Source organism: Meles meles, chromosome 1, assembly GCF_922984935.1.
Source record: "Meles meles chromosome 1, mMelMel3.1 paternal haplotype, whole genome shotgun sequence".
Taxonomy (NCBI): domain Eukaryota; kingdom Metazoa; phylum Chordata; class Mammalia; order Carnivora; family Mustelidae; genus Meles; species Meles meles.
This window is the reverse complement of record NC_060066.1, coordinates 170,919,718-170,941,936: the sequence shown is the minus strand read 5'-3', so window position 1 is coordinate 170,941,936 and position 22,219 is coordinate 170,919,718. Positions and strand designations below refer to the sequence as shown.

At 42.2% G+C, this 22,219-nt stretch overlaps 1 protein-coding gene across 1 annotated transcript in view; it reads left to right on the top strand.

Annotated features, from left to right (window-relative positions):
• The window catches only part of C8A (complement C8 alpha chain), a 65,667-nt gene that overhangs the window by 21,589 nt on the left and 21,859 nt on the right, over positions 1 to 22,219 (top strand). The window contains exons 3-7 of the mRNA XM_046023759.1: positions 1,007 to 1,151; positions 2,144 to 2,291; positions 6,824 to 7,013; positions 9,212 to 9,412; positions 11,331 to 11,571. Coding sequence (XP_045879715.1) covers positions 1,007 to 1,151; positions 2,144 to 2,291; positions 6,824 to 7,013; positions 9,212 to 9,412; positions 11,331 to 11,571 — 925 coding nt within the window. The remainder of the gene's footprint in view (positions 1 to 1,006; positions 1,152 to 2,143; positions 2,292 to 6,823; positions 7,014 to 9,211; positions 9,413 to 11,330; positions 11,572 to 22,219) is intronic.

Sequence of the window (22,219 nt, the reverse complement as noted above, 5' to 3'; positions counted from 1 at the left end):
CTACACCAGTGCCTGAAGGTGTACACCATATAGAAAGCAGTATCATGAAACCAGAGAGCTCCAAGATTGGTATGCATTTTTATTCTTCCTGTTCTTCTTTGAACAGGTATTTGTTCGTGTGCAATTGAAGCTAGACCCAGGGATTCAGATGTTGTCTCTATCTCTTGGATGGGCTTTTTCTACATAGTAGGCTAGATGACCAATTGATGCCCACAGTTCCCAGCAACTTCAGCAAAAAGAAATGATCTTTTCCAATAGTTCTGAAAGAAAATCTTCAGGGAGAATAATTATTGCTCTAAGGTTGCGTTATGAACCAAACCCTAAACCAATCATTGCAATTTTGCAGATATGGTGCTCTGGTTGGCACGACCTGGTTCAAACCCATGCATTCCCATGACTTGGGGGGTGAGATCATCCCCACCTGAACCATATGAGGTGTGTCCCAAGGAAAGGGAGGATGCCATGACCAGAAGAAATGGTATAGAGCGAAAGCAATAAATAGCTTATAAAAGTGCCTCCTGCATAGACCCTAGATCAAGTGTCAAGGGTATGAAACCAAGTAAGACAAGGTCCTCATTTTGCCACTCCTCCTCTTATATGCAAACTGTTCTTAAACTAGTGAGAAAGGTAAATAAGTAAGTAGACCAGGGATAATAACAACCTTCTTTGACAAGTGAGAGCAGAAGGAGGCACACGGAACTCTAGAATATGTAGTGGGGGTACACTATTGAGTCATGAACGATGGATAGGTACCAACTGGTTGAAGGTGGGGGGGAGAAGGTCCTTCCTAACAAGGTTTCCATTTGATCTTTGGAGGCCCTATTCAATATTCCTGCCCCCTCTGGCTGAACACCACCATTTAGGAACACTCATCCCTTCAGAAGACAGCTTTTTAGGCAGCTCTCAATCATTAGACAGTTTAGTCCTTATGTTGAGCTGAGATCCGCCAGCACAAATCTTGTTTGATTGATAGACAATGAAAGTGTCTGCTTGAAATCCAATTTAGTACCGACACCGGGGCCTCCTGCAGCCCAGCAAGTTTGGGGGAACCTTGTGCAGCGGCGACATCTGGGATCAAATCAGCTGTCGCAGTCCCACAGCTTGTGTAAGTCAAGCACGGTGTGGAGAGGATTTCCTGTGTAAGGAGACAGGTGAGTGGCATCCAGTGGGGTAACAGCTGTGCCCCACCAGGCCAAATGTGAAAAACAGTCACCCAGGAGCTTGTTAAAGGGCTGACTGCTCAGCCCTTCCCTGGAAGTTTTCATTCTGTAGGTTTGGAATAGGGTCCAGAGATCTGCATTTTAAGCCAACCCAGTAGCCCAAGTAATTTTGATGTGAGTTTGTCAGAATACCTGTTGACTTGTGTAGAAAAGGTACAATTCACTCAGTCACCCATTCATTGAATAAATATTGACTGGGCATGTATGTGCCAGGCAGGGTGCTAACTGCTGGTGACCCGGATATGAAAAGATAATGTGCCTGACCTCGAGGTACTCCTCGTCTCTTTGGGAGAGAGACCTGCAGGGAGTCAGTGGCAATACTGGATGATAGGCAGTGTAATGGGCACAGGCCCACGGTCCAATGACCCTCACTGTCAGGGGATGCCCTGATCTGTGTTGGGGAAGTCAGAACAGGCTTTAAAATTGCACTTGAACTGAGACTTAGAAAGCAGCAATGAATTTGCTAAGAACAAGAATGTGCAAACACATCCAGGGATTTAGGGACTGGCAATAGGTGCAGAATGATTGCAGGTCAGGGCTCGGAGAAGAGAGGCAGGGGATGGGTCCAGGAGGGTACTGGGGACCAGACTGCAGCATTTGGAAGAATGGGAATGGGAGCTACAGAAGGCTATGGGGCAGGGGGATGACATGGCCACGCTGACATTTTAGAGAGATCACAGGAGCTGCCACATGGAGGATGAGTTTAAGAGAGGAGCCTGCTGCAGAGCCTGAGCTGGGAGCAGGGCTACAGGTGGGAGGCAGAGAAGCTGGAAGGAAGAGGCAGCGAGGATGGAGAGATGATCATGGAAAGGGGTGAGGAGCTGTTTCAGAAGTGGGATGGACTTGGTGACTATGGATGCAGGTCAAGAGGAGCTGGAGAGTCTGGGAGGCTCTGGAAGCATCTACAGCCTCTCTTCTCTCAGGTCGCTGTCTGAAACGCCACCTTGTGTGTAACGGAGACAATGACTGCCTTGACGGCTCTGATGAGGATGACTGTGAAGATGTCAGGGTCCCTGAATTTGACTGCACCCTGTATGACCCCATTCCAGGGTCAGAGAAAGCGGCCTTAGGGTGAGTCCTGCCCTCGGGTTGTTTGGGAGCAGGGAATGGTTGCCCTTCAATCACAAGTATTATTTTGAGGACAGAAGAGGATCTTTGTGCTACGCGTCTGGTGAGGCAGCTCCCACTGTTCCCCTGAGGTGGTGGTGGGAAGAAGGTCCTTCTTCTATTGGTCCACTCAGGTGACTATCTCTTGGGTGACTATAACAAAATGCCATACACTGGGTGGCTTATAAGCAACAGAAATTGATTTCTCATAGTTCTCGAGGCTGGAAGTCTGAGGTCAAGTTGGTGGTGGATTGGCTTCTTCTGAGGCCACTCTCCTTGCCTTGTCCGTCTCCTTCCTTCTGTGAGTGTCTGGGTGGGTCCTAATCTCTCGTTGTTTTTTAAAGATTTTATTTAAGAGGGAGAGAGCAGGAGGAGGGGCAGAGGGAGAGGGAGAGAGAGAATCTCAAGCAGATTCCTCTCTGAGCACAGAGCCCCATGCAGAGTTCCATCTAACTGAAATCAAGAGATGGATGCTTAACCAAATGAGCCACCCAAGCACTCCTCTTCATCATCATCATCATCGTTTTTTTAAAGGTTTATTTATTTTAGAGAGAGAGAGAGAGTGCAAGCAGGGGTAGGGCAGAAGAAGAGAGAGAATCCTTAAGCAGACTCCCCGTTGAGTGTGGAGCCCAACGTGGGGGCTCAATTCCTGGACTCTGAGATCATGACCTGAGCCAAAATCCAGAGTCAGCTGCTCACCTGACTGAGCTCCCCAGGTGCTCCCTAATCTCTTCTTATAAGGACACCAGCATATTAGATTAAGGCCCAGCCTAATGCCCCCATTTTAACTCAATTCCTACATAGACACCATCTCACCAAAATAGTCAAATTCTGTAAGTTTTGGGGCCCCAGACTTCCACATATAAATGTTAAGGGGACACAATTCAGCCCCTAATACTAATAAAAGGGGATTTTGTTGATTTTGAAAGTGAATGTGGGCTAAACAGAAGCATGAAATAGTGAGGTGTTAACTTGAGAAGAAGAATTCCCTCTTTATTGGCAAAAGATCGCAGACCATGACCTTGCTCTCATGTAAGTCAGAGGAGCATTGAAATACACTTCCCGAGTGTGCTTTGCCCACACTGAAGACTGACACCAGCAGGACAGCCCCATCTCCACTCCCAACAGCTGACACTGTGGCAGTTTTTCATTCTAATCAAGATCTCAGAAGTCTTTCCTGTTGTCCTTTTTCTTTCTTTCTTTTTTTTTTTTTAATTTAAGCATGTCCTAGTTTTTAGACTTTTATTTATTGCTACAGAATTAGTACATGTTGGGTGCCTGGGTGGCTCAGTTGGTTAAGCTCCTGCCTTCAGCTCAGGTCATGATGCCAGGGTCCTGGGCTCGAGTCCCACACTGGGCTCCCAGCTTAGTGGGGAGCCTGCTTCTCCCTCTTCCTCTGCCTACCACTCCCTTTGCTTGTGCTCTGTCAAATAAATGAATAAAATCTTTTCTTAAAAAAAAGAATACATGTTTGAGGTAAAAACCGAAAGTCTTCCTTCACCATCCCCAACCTGTACTCCACTCAGTCACACCCCCCACTTCTCTCCCTGGAGTGGACCCCTGTCAACAGTTTGGTGTAGGACTTTCAGATCATGTAAACAATGCACTGACAATATATATTGTATGGAAGATATGCCCATAGGTATTGTGCATGATAGACGTAAGTCTCTTTTACATACATGGGATCATACTACACATATGGTGTTTAACTTGCTTTTTTTTAACTTAATAATATATTTTTGAAGATTTCCTCCCACATTTTCTATTCTTTTTCTAAGCAACACAGTGTTCTATAACAGGGGTCAGTAAACTATGGCCTCAAGGCCAAATTTAGCCTGTTGTCTGTTTTTGTAATTAAAGTTTTATTGGGATACAGCTTTCACCCTGCAGTGATAGGAGTTGAGTATTTGCAACAAAGACCTATGGCCTGTAAAGCCTAACATATTTAATATCTGGTCCTTTATTTAAAAAAAATTGCTGACTCTTCTCCCAAGGTATAACTACATGAAAATTTATTTGACTGCTTCCTATTGAAGGATAATTAGATTTCCCCATTTTTTCCTCTTATAAATAATGCTGCAATGAACATCCTTGTATGTTATCTTTGTACATGTGAGTATTTCTGCACAGATTTCCAAAAACTGGAATTTCTCTATATCTTTTCATTTTCAATCTGGTGGGTTCTGCAATCAGCTTTACTAAGAGTATCTAGGCTTAATAACCTTTTATGCTTAGATTAAGGCCCAGCCTAATGCCCCCATTTTAACTCAATTCCTACATAGACACCATCTCACCAAAATAGTCAAATTCTGTAAGTTTTGGGGCCCCAGACTTCCACATATAAATGTTAAGGGGACACAATTCAGCCCCTAATACTAATAAAAGGGGATTTTGTTGATTTTGAAAGTGAATGTGGGCTAAACAGAAGCATGAAATAGTGAGGTGTTATGCTTAGAGGTTAGTGTATAATCTTAGGACTAATTATTCCTTTGACTTTTTGTTTGGCCCACCAGAGAGCCAGTATTTATAATCCAAAGGCAGAAACATGTTCAATGGGCAGAAAGACAGAAAAGTAAGGGGCAGAGTAAAGGGAAGGAACCCAGATTTTAGCGTCAAAGAAAATTTAGCTGTGACTATAGGCAAATTACTTAATTTTTCTGAGCTTCAACTTCTGCATTTGTAAGATTGTCATGAGGTTGAAAGTTAATGTATGCTAAATGTCTGGTAGAGTGTGTATTCAATTCACCATAGCTATTACTACATCACTTCCATTAATATGAAGAAAGAGACGGAGAAAAGAGGTGAAGAAGAAAGGTAACATACCTTGAGTTTGTACTATATGTCAGGTGCTCTATAATTATCCATTTATTCCTTCAAAGGCAGGTTTTATTCACAGTTAACCCCCTGCTCATCTTCTGCTTTTGTGCCTTTTCATGGAGGGAAGGAACAAATATGACAGATGCTATGCCAAAGGTAATCACTGAATGCCATGTAAATACAGAGGAAGGAACAACTGTCTGTCCAGGATAATCAAAGAAGGTCAGACAGAGAGGGCAATGTTTAAGTTGGGTTTTGAAGGCTGAATAGGAGTTTGAGAAGCAGAGACAAGCAATCATTTTATTATCTATACCATAAGAGGCTTTGATTGTTAGGCCTTGGATCTCTTAACCAAATTGAAATGCTTTTGTTTAGTTAACCTTCTCTTTTTTAGAATATTAAAGCTGTATTTCACCTGTGTGACACTGTTTGTGCCTAAATACCATTCGACCATCTATAACCTAAAATGCAATTCTTGGGCAGATGGATATGAAATACCCCAGAGGGGGAAGCAAGGGAAAGTGTTTCTGGAAGAGTACTGGGCTAGGGGAGAGGAAGTATCATTTCTGGAGTGCCTAATCTGTACTACAACTTGACTTCCATTTTACTTTAATACTCTCATTTAGATGTCGCAAAACCCATAAGAAGTAGTTTTATTATTTGTCTTCTTCAACTGCAGAAAACGAGCTTCAGAATGCATCCAGAATCTGTCCAGATTCACACAGCTAGTACGTGACGGAGCTAGAAATTAAACAGGAGTCTCCATGATTTTCAAATTGCACCCTCTGACATTCCATGCTGTCCTGGAGACAATGGCCTTTCTGTGGATTAGGTTTTCACCTTAGCACTGAGAGTCGATATGTTAAACCTATTTTTCTTTTTCTTTCTTTCTTTTTTTTTTTTTTTTAACCCATGGAGGCTTTTTCTGAAACAGTACAAACAAAAACAGCAACGGCAACATTTATTCAGTACTTAATATATACTAAGAGCTTTCTGGTTCCTTTCCATGTTGAACTTGCATTTAACTCTCTGAAGGCAATACATTAACTGCTTCTTACAAATTAGTAAACTGAGGCACAGAGAGGTTAAGTGATTTGCCCAAGGTCCCACAGCTAGGTGTGGCAGAGCTGGGAAATGGGCTCCGGCTGTTGGGCTCTGTGCTTGGAGTTTTGATAATGATGCATATTCATTCTTCTGTAACTTGTACAATACACTTTTTTTTTTTTTAAAGATTTTATTTATTTATTTGACAGATAGAGATCACAAGTAGGCAGAGAGAGAGGAGGAAGCAGGCTCCCCGCGGAGCAGAGAGCCCGATGCGGGGCTCGATCCCAGGACCCTGAGATCATGACCTGAGCCGAAGGCAGCGGCTTATTCCACTGAGCCACCCAGGCGCCCCGTACAATACACTTTTAAGAGTAGCTTCTCATGGGAGCACTGTCCTAGGTGCTGATGGAGCTGCCTGCTGCATTGGTCAAAGGGAAATGGGGGGCCTGGCTGAGCCCACTCAGGTTTCCAGTGTTACCCAAAATGGAGGTTAAGGTACTTGAGGAACCCTAGGGGTCTGCAGAACACAGCTTGAGAAGCCACTGCTCAGACCAGCAGTAACATCTTCCAGAGGATGCCATCTTTGCCTTTCCAGTGCTCTTTCCCGGAAGCTGCCTGCCTTTTCGATTTAGGTACAATATCCTGATCCAGGAAGAAGCCCAGAGTGTGTATGATGCCAGGTATTTTGGGGGCCAGTGTGAGACAGTCTACAATGGGGAATGGAGGGAGCTTCGATATGACCCCGCCTGTGAGCATCTTTACTACGGAGAGGATGAGAAGTACTTCCGGAAACCCTACAACATCCTTATGTACCACTTTGAGGTAAGTCTGCACAGGGCACTCGCAGGCCACCGCAGGGTGGGGGCGGGGAGGGAGAGAGGCCTGTTGCTGGACATGGACTGCTAGCTTCTGGAGATTCTACTTCCCGCAGAGCTTGCTGGTGTCTGAAGCTCCCTTTCCATTTGCCCCCACACATGCCCCATGCTGAAGGTCACTGACAGGCAAGGGCAGGGCCAACGAGAGGCAGAACAGAAGTGTGGCCGCCCATCTGCCACATCTTGGCTCCATTCCATAATCAATGAAACAGATTCGAGGTCCAGTTCTCTGCTAGTCAGAAGACCTATTTCCAGTTGTGCTTTGTTAGAATAGAAGTATTTGAGACCTTGAGCAGCTCCCTGTCCCTCCCTGTGCCCAGTTTCCCTCTGTATAAATTGGGGGTCAGGACAGGAAATAGCTGGGCAGGGTTCTGAGCCCCTGTCTCATCAAGGGCAGCTGCCCACTGGTCATCTCCTTCCTTCCTTCCTTCCTTTCTTTCTTTATTTCTCTCTCTTTTTTTAAAATTCCAGTACAGTTAACATACAGTGTTAGTTAGTTTCAGGTGTACAATATAGTGATTCAAACACTCCATACACCTTGTGCCCATCATGATAAGGGCACTCGTAATTCTCCCCCACCTTCCCTCTGGTAACCACCTGTTTGTTCTCCATATTTAAGAATCTTGTTTTGTTTGTCTCTTTTTTCCTGTATGCCACACATGATATTTGTCTTTCTCTGATAACTTTCCTATCTTTGTTTTCCATATGGGATTTTGTTTACAGAACGGGTTCTGCTTTTGAGAAGTGTTAGCAAGATGCTGATGATCCCTAAATCCTCTCCATCTCTAAAATTCTGTGGTTTCCTGGGCACTCGGAGCACCCCTTGGCTCATGACCAGTTCCAGAGTCCACTCCTGACCATTCTTTTCCATGTCCCTTCCCCTCTGGGTGAGATGTCAACACAGACATCCCTGTGTGCTTGCTATGCCCCAGATAGTATACCTCCATGCAAATCCTCTCATTTAATATCACAACAATACAAGGAGGTAGAGATTATCACTGCACCATTTTAGAAAGGAAAAAGACCAAGAGACTTATAGGGATAACGTGTCAGGCTGAAAGGTGGACTGCACTAAGTGGCAGAGACAAGATTCAAACCCAGATCTAACTCAGCAGAGCCCGGCTCTATGTCATTTAGAAGGGAAGACAGATTATACACATTATACGCATGTAGTCATATGCATTCTATCTTTACAGAGAGATGGTAGGATTCAAGGATTATGGACAATTATTAGTCATACTCCCCCTCCCCCAGTTTTCTCAAGAGAAGGCCAAGGCCAGGTTTATGGAGTCCTCCCACCACCCACTGGGCTTCCACTACTATCATCAAGTCTATGGTAAGCGTAGGAGGAGGACACAGACATCACCATTCCCGTAAGCTCGAGGATGGTCTGGGGATTACATGTCCAGCAAGACAGACAAGGCTATGCTGCACAACAAAGGATTCCAAAATCTCAGCGCTTTAAAACAACAGTGTCCTATGCTATGCCTCTGTCCCAAGGTGGAAGGGGAGCTCATCATCACAGATACTCGGGACCCAAATTAATTAGGCTCCATCTAGACACATGCTCTTGTGATGGCCAAACAAACCACTCGTGTGCTTAACCCTTGCTTTCTCAGCTCAGGCCAGGCACAGGACCATGCCTCAGTCCAAGCTGGCAGAGACATACAAGCCTACTGCCTGCCTGGAATGAAGGAATCCCACATATGGGGCAGCATGAGAGCATAAGTCTGCCTAGAGCGCCCCCCACCGGCTCGGCTTCCTTGCCCCTTTCCTCCCAGATCCACACCCAGACATGGCTTTCTGGATGCTTCCATTGCAGAGGTGGGCGACTTTCTCTACAGGAAGGATGAATCAGTTGGAAAAAATCCATACCCAGAACAATACAGAATTTTATCAGAATCATGAGTGTGTGTGCTCATTTAAATAAATATTTCAGCATGCCACTAAGCGATACCTAAACTAACTGCCGTATTTTCAGCATTTTAGTGAGTGAGCATCAGTCGGATGCCTGGAGTAGCCTTTTAACACAATTATCGATGATAATCTGCTTTGTGATATTTTACAGAGCAAAGATTTAAATACTAAGCACAAGTCAGAATATAACTGTGTGTACAAAGCTAACATCTGTTTGCTCCTTTTCAGGCCCTGGCAGACACAAGACTCTCCTCAGAGCTGCATGATGATGCACGTGACCTTCTTTCTAAAGTAAAAAATGACATGTCAGTGTCGGCTGGAGTGACTGTAGGTGTGGGCCCCGCAGGCAGTCCTGTGACCGTGGATGTGGGTGCATCTGGGTCACGAGGCTCTTCGTTCTTGGAGGAGTTAAACAAGTATAATGAGAAGGTATTACAGCATAATGCCTGTGTCAAACAGTATTCCATAATCTACATGGAACATGTATTACCTTAATTGTATTAAAAAGTACAGTAGTAATTGAACCTGCATTTGCTTCGGTAATTGGAAATGTCTGATCAGTGGTAATCATGTTTGTTTTTCTTATTATGCTTTTGCACACAGAATCATCACAAAGGGAATAAAATTGAATGATAAGAGGAGAACTCTTATCACCTCATCCCATTCTTTTTCATGGTTACCTGGAGCAAACAGGGAAATACTTAGTATAGTAATGTCTTAAAGAGAAACAGCCAGGCCATGTAAACTAGGTTGGGAAGACTTCGGAAGCAAGTCTTGCTTTTCGGAATAGATTGGAGGACTGGTATGCTCCGTCCATCATTCATTGATTCATCAAATGTTCACCACTAACTCCCTATTTATTAATCTGAGCAACCAGGCAATGCTTCCTTGAGGAAGGGACATCCATCCACCTAAACTGGGGTCTAAAAACTAGTACAGGTTGTCCTGATGAAGAGAGGTGGGAACCAGTGAAGGGTACTCTGGGCCTGGGAAACAGCAGTGTGAAAAGGCCTGGAGATGACAGATTGCCTCACACTAACGGGATTGCAAGACCTTCAACCAGCTGATGCATAGGGTGGGAAGGAAACGTAGAGAGTAATGAGGATGGAGACATTGTCAGGAGCCAGAATAATATTTACTGAATGGATTCAGAGTTTACCAAAAAGCCGCAACAATATTGATACCAGCACTGTGGATTTAGTTGGGGCTCAAAAATTATTCTGGATGATGAAAATGAAGGACTTACAAAAGTTAACTTATTTAACAATATAAATTATATTCTGGAGCTTTGCCACAAGTTAGCTGTCACTCTGAAGGGAAAGTATTGTGCTGAGATCTGGCTATCACATGGTCATGGGGACTTTTCTCAAGGCAGATGGTCTTTTCAAAATTTCAAAAATTTCAAAAATTCACTATCCCTTGGGATTAAGGTTTACTTGGAAATGATGCCCATACACAACCCTCTTCCTCTTAATCATTTTTGTTTTTGTTTTGTTTTGAGAGAGAGAGAGTGAACGCACAAGAGAGCCTGAGCAGGGAAAGGACAGAGGAAAAGAAAGAGCATCTTAAGCAGACTCCACTTCCAGCGTGGAGTCTCAATCTCACCACCCTAAGACCATGACCTGAGCCAAAACCAAGAGTCAGACATTTAAATGACTGAGCCACCCAGGTGCCCAATCCCCTTCCTCTTAAACCAACCCAATATGACCCAAGTCCTGCCTCTTTTTTACTATCTCGGCAGCCTGCTTTACTTTATTCCTTAACAATATACGATTCCCACTAGAAGATCCATCATGGCAGGGGCCTCTCTCTCATTCAAGATCACGTTCTCTGCTCCTAGCACAATGCAAGTGACTACAGGATCCTACACGTATTTGTTCAGTAAGTTACATCAATGGATAAGGCTGGCACTTCCTGCCATGTCATCAAAAATACTCCTAAGCATAATTGTAACTGGATACCGAATACTTGCATGGGAGGTTGCTTCATACAGTGCTGTAATTAGAGCAGGGAGGCATGTGGAGGTGACAATGGACTGGGGCCAGAACAGAGTGAACAGCACCAGGAACCACACTGCAGGGACCAACCCAGATGAGAGTTGAGGAGAAGGGCACCTGAACAGGGGCAGTGAGAACAGAGACACAGGCATGGGAAAGGCAGCCAGGCACACCCCAGTGTTTCACAGATGCTTGTAAAATAGACTACTAATAATGTATTCATGCTCATATGTTTATATGTTAATATACATATTTCCCACACTAAATGCTACCTTTCGCGTTATGTTATGTAGTAAAATGTGCGCTCTCTTTCTTCTTTTCCCTTATTCCATGGTGGTGGTCGCTGGCAGACATATAGCTTCATGAGAATTTCCACAAAAGTGCAGACTGCTCATTTTAAGATGAGGAGGGACAATATTATGCTGGATGAAGGCATGCTTCAGTCATTAATGGAGCTCCCAGAGCAGTACAATTATGGCATATATGCCAAGTTCATCAATGACTACGGCACTCATTACATAACGTCTGGATCGATGGGCGGCATTTATGAATATATCCTGGTAATTAACAGACAGAAAATGGAATCATTTGGTAAGTAGAACAGAAGCTTTATGCAAACAGCAGCCAATGCGCATGTCAGGATGTGGTTTGCAGTTTTCTGAGCACTGAGTATGAGCCGTGCGTGATCCCCTGGGGGACAGCAGTGTAAGGTAACAGGCATAATACTTGGGTAGAAGGTGGCACAGTGCAGTGCTGCGATTACAGAAGGGAGATATGTGGAGGTGGCGATGGACTGGGGCAGAACAGGGGGAGAAGAACCAAGAAGCATGTTGTAGTAGCCATCCCAGTTGAGAGTGTTACTGTCCTCGGGGAACTGAGGTCCAGAAGGGCACAAAGACTAACAAGGAAGTATCACAAACAAGATTTGAACTCAGACTTGTCGGGCTCCCCGAAACTGCGTGTTTTCAATTACACTACTGTTACCTTCTTGATAACAAATGGTATTTGGGGTTTTGTTATTTAAAATGTTAAAACTTACAAATATAGATTCTTAGTTAATGGAACAGCTGTATAATCGGTCTGTGATGCTAGAAACCTGGAGTCATCCCAGATCCCTCCCCTTCCTTTACCCTGCAGATCTCAAAGAGCCCTCAGTTCTGTCTCCAGAGCAGCCCTCACCCTCCCTTTCCTCCCTGTTCACTCTTACAGGGCTAGGCTGGGTTCCCACCTATCACTTACCACTGCTTTGGCTCTTAAATCTAGGGGAGGGCCCACCTCTGCAATCCAGTCTCAAAACTGCTCCCAGAATGATCTTTCTACTTTATGGATACAATGATATCACTTCTTTGCCTAAAATGCTGAATGGTTAAACTCCCTAGCATGGCATCAGTAGCTTTCATGGTCTTATGCCAAATGGCTAGAAAGGTGATTCTCAAAGTGTGGATTTTAACTGCAGCGTCAGGATCGGGGAACCTGTTAGAAATGTAAATTCTCAGGACCCCATCCCAAACCTACTAAATCAGAAACTGGTGGAGGACCCAGGGGTCTGTATTTTAACAAGCCCTCCCCAGGATTTTGGTGCTCACTACGGTTTGAGAATGACTGACCTAGTCAATGAGTGAGTAGAAGGCTGAGAAATCGATACTTATTTCAAAGCAAATTCCCAGTTTCAAGAAGGTTCCCTGACTGCACCAGCCCAGGCTGTCCATTTCTTTCCTTCAGCACATTCACATAAATTCCACACTCTTTAATCTTCAAAAGAAATTTTTCCAAATTATAATATTTTTCTCATCTAGATAGCAAGATCTTTGAAAGCAAGGATTAGGTCTGACATGTCTTTATCTCTTTCACTCTCAGCACAGCACTAAGTGCATAGTGAGTGTATAAAACAAGACATGGAATTTGAAAGGGGGTATTCATTTAGATTCCTGTTTGGGTCATTGTTAATTCATCCATCTATCCATGTATCCATTTCTTTATAATTCAAGTATCTCTTGAGTCTCTATTATGTATTTGCATTAGAGATACGATGGTGAGCAAATTCAAACATGGTCCCCACCCTCCAGCAGCAGAGTACCTCCTTCCTAACAGCAGGTCTTAAAATCAATGTATGGATCACTAACAACATTTTACCCAACAACAACAAAGAAGAGACTAGAGAATATCATAAAGGCTTACAGATAGTGAATATAAGTTATTGCTTCAAGGAATCTTTTCCAGCTATACCCATATGGAGTCATGACACAAAACCGTTGATGATAGGTCAATATAAAAAAAGGAGTTTAAAAAACTTCTATCAACTATTTAAAGAATCATTCAAAAATATAGGGAAGGAAGCACAGTTAACATTTGTTGAGGACCTACTGGGTTCCGGTGCTGTACATTCTCATTTCGTTCTCTTGACAACACTTGGAGGTTGGTATTATCCCAGTTTTAGTCCATAAATGCTGGGGCTCCTCAGGGAGGTTAATTACTTTGCCCAGGGCTGCAGGAAGCTGGCGTCAGAACCCTGGACCTATGGTCTTTTCACCATGTGGTCCTGGATAGAGCCTTTCATTTGGGCTCTGTCTTTGGTGTTGGATTACTAATTAATTGTCTGGGGTGTCTCATGGCCCCTCCTCTTTAAAATCTGTGAGGCAGAGATGGGCTTCCAATGTGGTTAATATTCAAAAGGAGCCCACCAACAAATTGTCCCAGGGATAATTACCTCAGCTCTGTTTATAGAAAACCATATGTCGATAATAGCACAATTTGCTATTTGTGAAGAGCTGATTTTCTATAAATCCGGAAAGTTAGTGTTGCTTTTCTATAAATATGGAAATGTGCTAATCATCACCTCATCTGCTGGAGACCGCTAATAAATCAGAATTCCATTTACATATTAACCTACAAAGAACAAAAATATCTACCTTCTTTCCCTTTGACAAATAGAATCATGAACACCCTTCTCTCCATGTTTCATATTTGTCTAGTTTCTTCTTTGTCTCTGTCATCCTCCGTCTCTCCTTTCTCTTCAGGTGATTTTATTTCTCTCTCTGTCCTCTTTGTTACTGTCTTTTTCTGTGTATCTTTGATCCATATCAAATAATAATATTTATATTCTCTAAAGTGTTTGTCTCTGAGAAACACACTGTGTGATATACATGCATGTCCTCAAAGAGATGAGCTTGGTATGGAGCAATTTAAGTGAACACACTGGCTGGTTTGCTCTGGAGGAATCTTTTGTCCTTGGATTTGCCTCAGATCCTCTCTGGGTTCATCCCAGAGGATTTACAAGGCTGTTTCCTTCTAATGTATCCTTTAGATAAAACGCTTCTCCCTCAAAGGCAGCATGAAACCATGCATCAAAAATAAAAGGATGCCTTATAGTTTTTAGTGCACAGGTCTTGTAAAAGTCTCTGAAATGGTAGGACACTGATGAAAGAAACTGAAGAAGATACAAATAAATGGAAAGGTATTCTGTGCTCAAGGATTTCAAAGAATATTGTTAAAATGTCCGTACTACCTGAAGCAATCTACAGGTACAACGCAATCCCTATCAAAATTTCAGTGACATTTTTTTCAGAGAACCTGAACAAATGATTCTAAAAATTGTGTAGAACCAGAGAAGACCTCAAATAGTAAAATCATTCTTGAGAAAGAAGAACAAAGCTGGGGGCATAGCACTCCCTAGTTTCAAGCTAAACTACAAAGATAAAGTAATCAGAACAGCATGGTATTGACATAAAAACAGACACACTGATCAACAGAACAGAATAAAGAGCCTAGAAACGAACCCACACATACATGGACAATTAATTTATGACAGAGGAGGCAAGAATATCCAATGGAGAAAGAAAATTCTCTTTAATAAAGAGTGTGGGAAAAACTGGACCACTGTTTTACACTATATACAAAAATCAGCACAAATGGTTTAAAGACTTGAATGTAAGACCTGAACCATAAGACACTTAGAAGAAAATATAGGCAGGAAGCAATTGGTCTTGGCAATTTTGGGGAGCTCTGATTCCAAAGGCAAGGGAAACAAATGCAAAAATGAACAATTGGGACTAGGCCAAACTAAAAATCTTCAGCACGGTGAAGAACCATTGATGAAATGAAAAGGTAACTAAATGGGAGAAAATATTTGCAAAGAATATATCTGATAAGGGATTCATATCCAAGTTATATAAAGTACTGATACCACTAAGAACAAGAAAATAAACAAGTCAATTAAAAAGTGGGCAGAAAACCTGAAGACACTTTTCTAGAAAAGACATACAGATGACCAACAAGCACATGAAAAGATGTTTGCCATCACTAATTATTAGGGAAATGCAGGTCAAAACCACAATGACATACCACCTTACGACTGTCAGAATGGCTGTTATCAAAAAGACATAAGGTGCCTCTATCTTTTTCAATTAGTATTTCCATTTTCTTTGTGTAGATACTGAGTTGTGGAATTGCTGGATCATGTGGTAACTATTTTTTGAGGAAATCCCATATCGTTTTTGCATATTTACCTTTTTTTTGATGAGAACTCTTAAACTTTATTCTCTTAGCGAATTTCAATGATATGATACAGTGTTATCAACCACAGTCACCATGGTATCATCACAACTTGGTCATCTTATAATTAAAACATTTCAACAACTTCTTCTTACTTCTCCCACCCTCAGCTCCAGTAATCACTTTTCTGCTCTTGGTTTCTATGAAGCTGATTTTTTTTTGTTGGCTCCTCCATGTAGTATTTGTCTGTCTATGTCTGCCTTATTTCACTTATCATAACGACTTCCAGGTTCATCTATGTTGTCACAAAGAACAGGATCTCCTTTTTAAAGGCTGGGTAATATTCCATTGTGTATCTGCACCACATTTTCTTTATCCATTCATCTGTTGACTTACATTGTTTCCATATTTTGGCTAATCTGAATAATGCTTCTATGAACATGGGAGTACAGATATCTTTTTTAGATAACAATTTCATTTCCTTTGCATGTGTTCGCAAAAGTCGAATTGATGGATCGTATAGGTAGTTCTGTTTTAATTTCTTGAGGTGCCTCCGTTCTGTTTTCCATGGTGGCTGTACGAGTTGACATTCCCACCAACAGCACACAGGGTTCCCTTTATTCCACATCCTCACCCACATCTGTGATCACTTATCTTTTTGATAATAGATGTTCTAACAGGTGCGAGGTGATTTCTCACCATGGTTTTGATTTCCATTTCCCTGATGATGGCTGATGATGAGCATCTTTTCATGTCTTTGGCTGTTTGTATATCTTCTTAATCTTCCAAAGATCTGTGCAAGAAGAGGCTTCCTTATTTCCACAGATGAAGGAAATGAGGCTGAAAGTTCTATCATTAGTAAGTGGAAAAATATAGGAGTTATTTTGAGTTATAGTCCAGGCTTCTCTCCTCTTACCCAAGCTGCCTTTTTCCAGACTCACAATCTGGGAATAATTCTGACTTCCTCTCTCTTCACACGTCTCCTTAGTCACCTCCTCAGTACCTACGCTTTGGGTCTTCCTTTCCAGCCCCAGACATTGCTCACTGGGTTATGCCATATTTTCTCTGTCGGTTCCCTCTATCCATGTTGACATGTAAAACGAGAAAAGTATCAGAGATTAGTGGACAGTCCATAAACACCTTTGGAACAAACATGGTAGTGGTCCGCTCTGGACTCCTGTTTTGTGGCTAATGTAGATAGGTCCTAACACATCTGTTTCAGCTTCTGTGTCCTTTGTCTCTCAAAATGTAACAAGAAATAGAGTGTCTTATCAACATCTAAGAATCTAAGTAAATCTTATTGGATACTTTTATCAGGGATGCTGTAATGGAAACCATGCATGCAATAGAAAGTAAATGAATGGTCCTCAAGACTCTAAGGTTCATGATTATATGGATTTTGGCCAAATTGCAAGACTCTGCAAAGACCTTAAGGAAAATGATTCTGCTGATGTTTTGCCTGTGAAGGAAACCAGCAGCACTGTCTGGACCTATGAAAGCAGACAGCGTGGAAGTAGAAATATTTTTTCCAACTGAGATAACTTTGCTTTTCATGTAGGCACTGCCATCTGAAAGCTAATACTTTATGTCTCAGAGTCTCAGTTTTCCCATCACGAGTATAGGACAATAAACTACTCTAAAGGTTGTTAGAAGAATTACCCTAGATAATATTTTTTAAAAGCACTGTGATAAGTAAAACACCGTCCAAACAGTAGTTACTATTATAGATTCCAGTTGAGGTCAGTAAATCTTAAAGTCATATGATCAAGGAGCTACTATGTGACCAAGTAGTTACTATTACAAATTCCAGGTGGGGTCAGTAAGTCGTAAAGTCATGTGATCAAGGACTACAGAAGGAAAACACATGCTAGTGCCATGGTAACAAGGAACCTAAACTTGGGAGTCAGACACATCTGGGTGCACATCTTGGTTCCACCAGTTAGTAGCTACATGACCTTGATCAGGATACACAACTTCTCTAAACCTCAATTTTTCAGGACCCAATAGGAATGATAATCAAGGGTCGTTGGAGCGAAATTCTAACTGCATCTTCCGTGTAAGTATTTAGATATTCATCCCCCCTCAAATACAGGATAATAGTAGCGTAGCACCGTGGTTGAACACATGGGCTCTGTCACTTACTAGCTATGTGATCATGGGCAGGCTATCTAATCATTTTAAGTCTCAATTTCTTACCCTGTTAAGCTGGAAGTATTCATGGCATTTATCTCACAGAATAGTTATGAGGAATGCATGAACATATGCACAGAAAATATTTAATATGGTGCTCAGCCTCTAACAGGCACCCAATAAATATCAATTGTTGGGAAAGTTTCTGTTTCAGAACTTTTACCCGGATTCAAATCTCATCTCCACCATTTATTAGCCAAGTGACCTTCAGGCAAATTCATTATCCTCCTCATGCCTTAGTTTTCTGTTCTTTTAGATGAGACAGTGATAGCACCTACTTTATAGGATTCTTGCGAATATGAAATGAAACTATTTATGTGAGTATGTGGCTCAGCACTTGGCATATAATAAGAGTTAAAAGACATAACCTGTAGTTGTTGTACTGTGGTGGTTTTATTACAACATGCTTTATGTTGTTCCCAGCTTTTCAGTTATTAACCCTATAATGTTAACTGCCCTCTCCTCTGTAAAGTGAGGATAAGATAGCCTGTCTCATTGGCCCTGCAATTGGTCAGCTCTGAAACACTGTTCCAACAGAAAGGAAATCATTATCATTGTGTCCAGCCTGCAGTGGCCAATGTTTTTGCTGTAGATTTGGAGCCTCAGCAATCACGCCTTCTCCCCCACCTGTCCATTTTTTGGATCAAGGTCATTCATTTATGTCCCTGGTACTTCATCCTGTTTTGGAGGGACTGCTTCTCCCATTCGTCAAGGTCACTTTGAATTCTCATCACTATCTTTCAAAGTGTTAACAACTCGGCCCAAATCAGTGCCTGTGTTCCATCATTCCTCCTTTGATGGAAGCCAGATAACAGTGACCCGGGGAAAGACCCTTCCCACAAGAGCACAGTACATTCTGCCTGCCACTGATCATCCCCTTCTGTCTAGGGACCCTAGACCAGCTGGTCTATCACCTAACTCACAGGGTAGAAAAAGCCACAGAAACACAATTAAAACTCACTAAAGTTCATGTCAATTCTAGTACATGTGATGCCAAAGTGAGCATTGAAGTTGATGTCAGTTATAATTCCACATGCTCCTCCTCCCTGCCTCCTCCCTTCCTTTACTGACTCATTCCTTCAGTTTTTCATTCAACAAACATTTATTAAGCACACAAACATGGTAAGCGCTGTCTAGATACCCCATGGTTCCTCTCATCGAGGGTGTATAGAAGGTAACAGTGCTTCTCTTTGTCATAATCATCTATTATAGTCAGGAATGATTTATTGTGTAGACAACCAAATTGGTTGCCACCTGAAATGAGTTAATTTTTAAACTTCATTGTACTTAGAGCTAACTGAAATATTTGTTTCATTTTTTTTTAAAGAATTAATTTATTTATTTATTTGACACAAAGAGAGAGGTCAAAAGCAGGCAGAGCAGCAGGAAAAGAAAGAGGGGGAAACAGGCTCCCCACTGAGGAGGGAGCCCGATGCGGGGCTCCATCCCAGGACCCTGAGCTGAAGACAGAGGCTTAACCCACTGAGTCACCCAGGTGCCCCTGAAATATTTGGTTTTAATAAAATATATTTACGTATACTAACTCTGATATTGGTAAAATACATCTAATATTCCAGATAATCTTCATAATACCTTATGAGGAAGTGTATTAGTATTTTCCCCAATTTTATGGAGAGAAAGCTGAGATCCAAAAAGCCTAAGTAAATCAATCAACAGGATTCAGTCAGTATTGAATCAACATTTTCTGGCATAGAGTTTGTATATTGTCCAAATGTTTATCCTCCCCACCCCATGTTTTCTCACACATTCTAACATTCATTCTGATACCATATACGAGAGGCTCAGGCTCTAGCAGTGGTGACAAGACAGTCAACATTTACTGAGCATTTTACTGTGTGGCAGACACTGAGTTAAACACTTTAAGCATACTGTCTCATTTAATCCTCAGGAAAGACCCAGGAAGAAGATCCTATAATCCCCAATTTACAAATTAAGAACTGAAGCTCTGTGATGTTAAATAACTTGCTCAAGGTCATCGTGCTATTCACTGGTGGAGCCAGGGGTCAAACCCAGGGACCTGTGATATTAACCAACATGCTATCATGTCTCAGAGATGTTTTTCCTAGGATTTTTCAAACTTCAGGTCATAGCCCAGTAGTAGATTATAAAAGAAAGTTAGTGGGTCACGATGAGCATTTAACAAAACAAAACAGAGTAAAACAGGGTGGGAAATATCCGAGTGCTTCAAAGTACAATGAAGTATTGAAACTTGTTTCATCTGGATGTATGTGGGCTGGATCATGGAGTAACGAATATTGCTTAGTTTTCAGGGTAGTAAAGAAAGCATTAAAAATACCATCTACAAAAAAAAAAAAAAAAAAAATACCATCTACTATGTTCCACTGACTATAGATACATACCTCATTACTTTAAATAAAGGAAAAATCACAAGTAACCATAACGAAGTCATTAGGAGGTTTATTAGTTGAAGTTCTAACTAACTGGTTTCAGAGAACAATACGAGATAGAAATTTATTCTAAGGAATTGGCTCATACAATTATGAGTCTGACAAATCCCCAGATCTGTAAATGGCAAGCTGAAGACCCAGGAGAGTTGACAGTTTATTTCCTCCAAAGGTTGGTAGGCTTGAGACCCAGGAGGTCTCATCATACTGATGTTTCAGTATGAGTCAAAGGCAGGAAAAAAGCTGAAGTCCCACCTTGAAGGCAGTCTGATAGCAAGAGTTCTTTCTTACTCAGGAGACAGTCAGCCTTTTGTTCTATTTGGGATGTCTACTGATTGGGTGAGGCCCACCCACATTAGGGAGAACAATCTGCTTTACTCAGTCTACTGAGTAAACGTTGATCTCATTCAAAAACACCTTCCCAGAAACACCCAGAATAATGTTTAACTCAATATCTGGACACAACCATGGCCTGGTCAAATCAACCCATAAAAGTAACCATCACAGGAAGGCAGACAAGGTAGAAAGTTAGAGGGAGATGTAAGTAATCATTGCCAAGGCAGGCCTGGAAAGTCATCTATTGAGACAGTTTATCCAAATGGCAATGAGAGATGGGAGTTCTAACTGAGCTCTGTGGCAGGCAGCACCAAGTGCTGCCATGAATATCATCTCACTCATGCCTCTCGGCAATGCTTTGAACTGTCTTATGGCTGTCCCCATTTTACAAACAAAGAAAACCAGGCACTAAGAGGTAGAATGTGATGTCCAAGGTGAAACCATTATCTAGGAGCAGGGTGAGGTCCAACATGAGGACTTCTAACTCCCAGTTCCATGCTTCTTGGGGTCCATCTGGATATTTTATTTATTTTTATTCCTTCACTTCTTTTTTTTAAAACAATAAACAGGTTGTGGTGGCTTTGAAATTGTTTAAATCAGGTTTTAAAAATTACTAGGGGAGGATTATACTCAATACACTTTCCTAAACACAGCTTGGGATCACTTTGACCTGCTGATCAGGAACTGTTACTGGCAGAATTGTGAAGGGTTCCCCTGCCCAGCTTGTGGTTGTGGGTTCTGAAGCTTAGGTACAATCATGGGGCTGGGAACAAGCACAGTGTGCTGGCATGTACGGCATTCAAAGAGGTGAACCTCAGAGCCTCGATGGCCAGAAAAATGGTCTAAGCCAGTAATGGCAGCTGGCTTCAATAGCAGATGCTAGCAGGATTATGACCCAGGACAGGTGCTCAGTCCAACAGTGCTGTGATCAATTAGTGATGTCTGACAGTGGCAGCAGATGGGGAACAAGGGAATGTGGGCTCTGCATGTTTTATTCCTATAAGAGAATGAGACAAGGCAGCCAAGATGATTAAGTTGTGTACGCGTAGTCACAGGGGTAGGATGAATGTGTAATTTAAGTCCCTCAGATTCTCATGTTTTCCACTACATTTATATATTATTGCTGTTGCTTGCTTATAATTCCCTTTCAGAAAGGTGCTGAGTAGAAAACAGCATTTTCCCTTCTTATCCAAAATAGGAGGTAGGAAATACTTAATCTCTGAGAACACTATTCCTAATCTAATCTCCACTCACCCACCCATCCATCCATCCATCCATCCATCCCTCCAACCACGCATCCAGTCAACGAGAACCCATGATTAAGAGATGAAAGACATAGCTCCATGCCCTGGAGAAATGTACAGTTAGTTGGGGACTAAGAAAAATACAACGTGAAAATGCTCAAATGAAAATAAATACAGTAGAAGCACAAGGGAGAAAGCAACCCTCCCTTTCCTGCCCTCCCTTTTTCTAGACTCCAAAGACATTCAAACCTGAACTTCCAAAATTTAGGAGTAGGAGCTTGCCTAACAGAGAAGGGAGCTAGGGCTTTCTGGGTGGAGGGTCTCATGAGCATGACTGAAGCAGCAAATGGGTGAAGGTGAATGGTAGGAGACAAGTGTCCAGGTTCACCCAAAGGTCGCACTCCATTGTGGAGGACTTACCCCTGAGGCCAGTGTGTTAATGAGAGTAATCCTCTGGCTGAGTTATAGCAAGAAGAGTGATAATATCAGTAACCTGGAAATGGAGTCAGTGTTGGGCTCCAGAGAGCCACAGAGAGGATGCAGTTTCCAGCA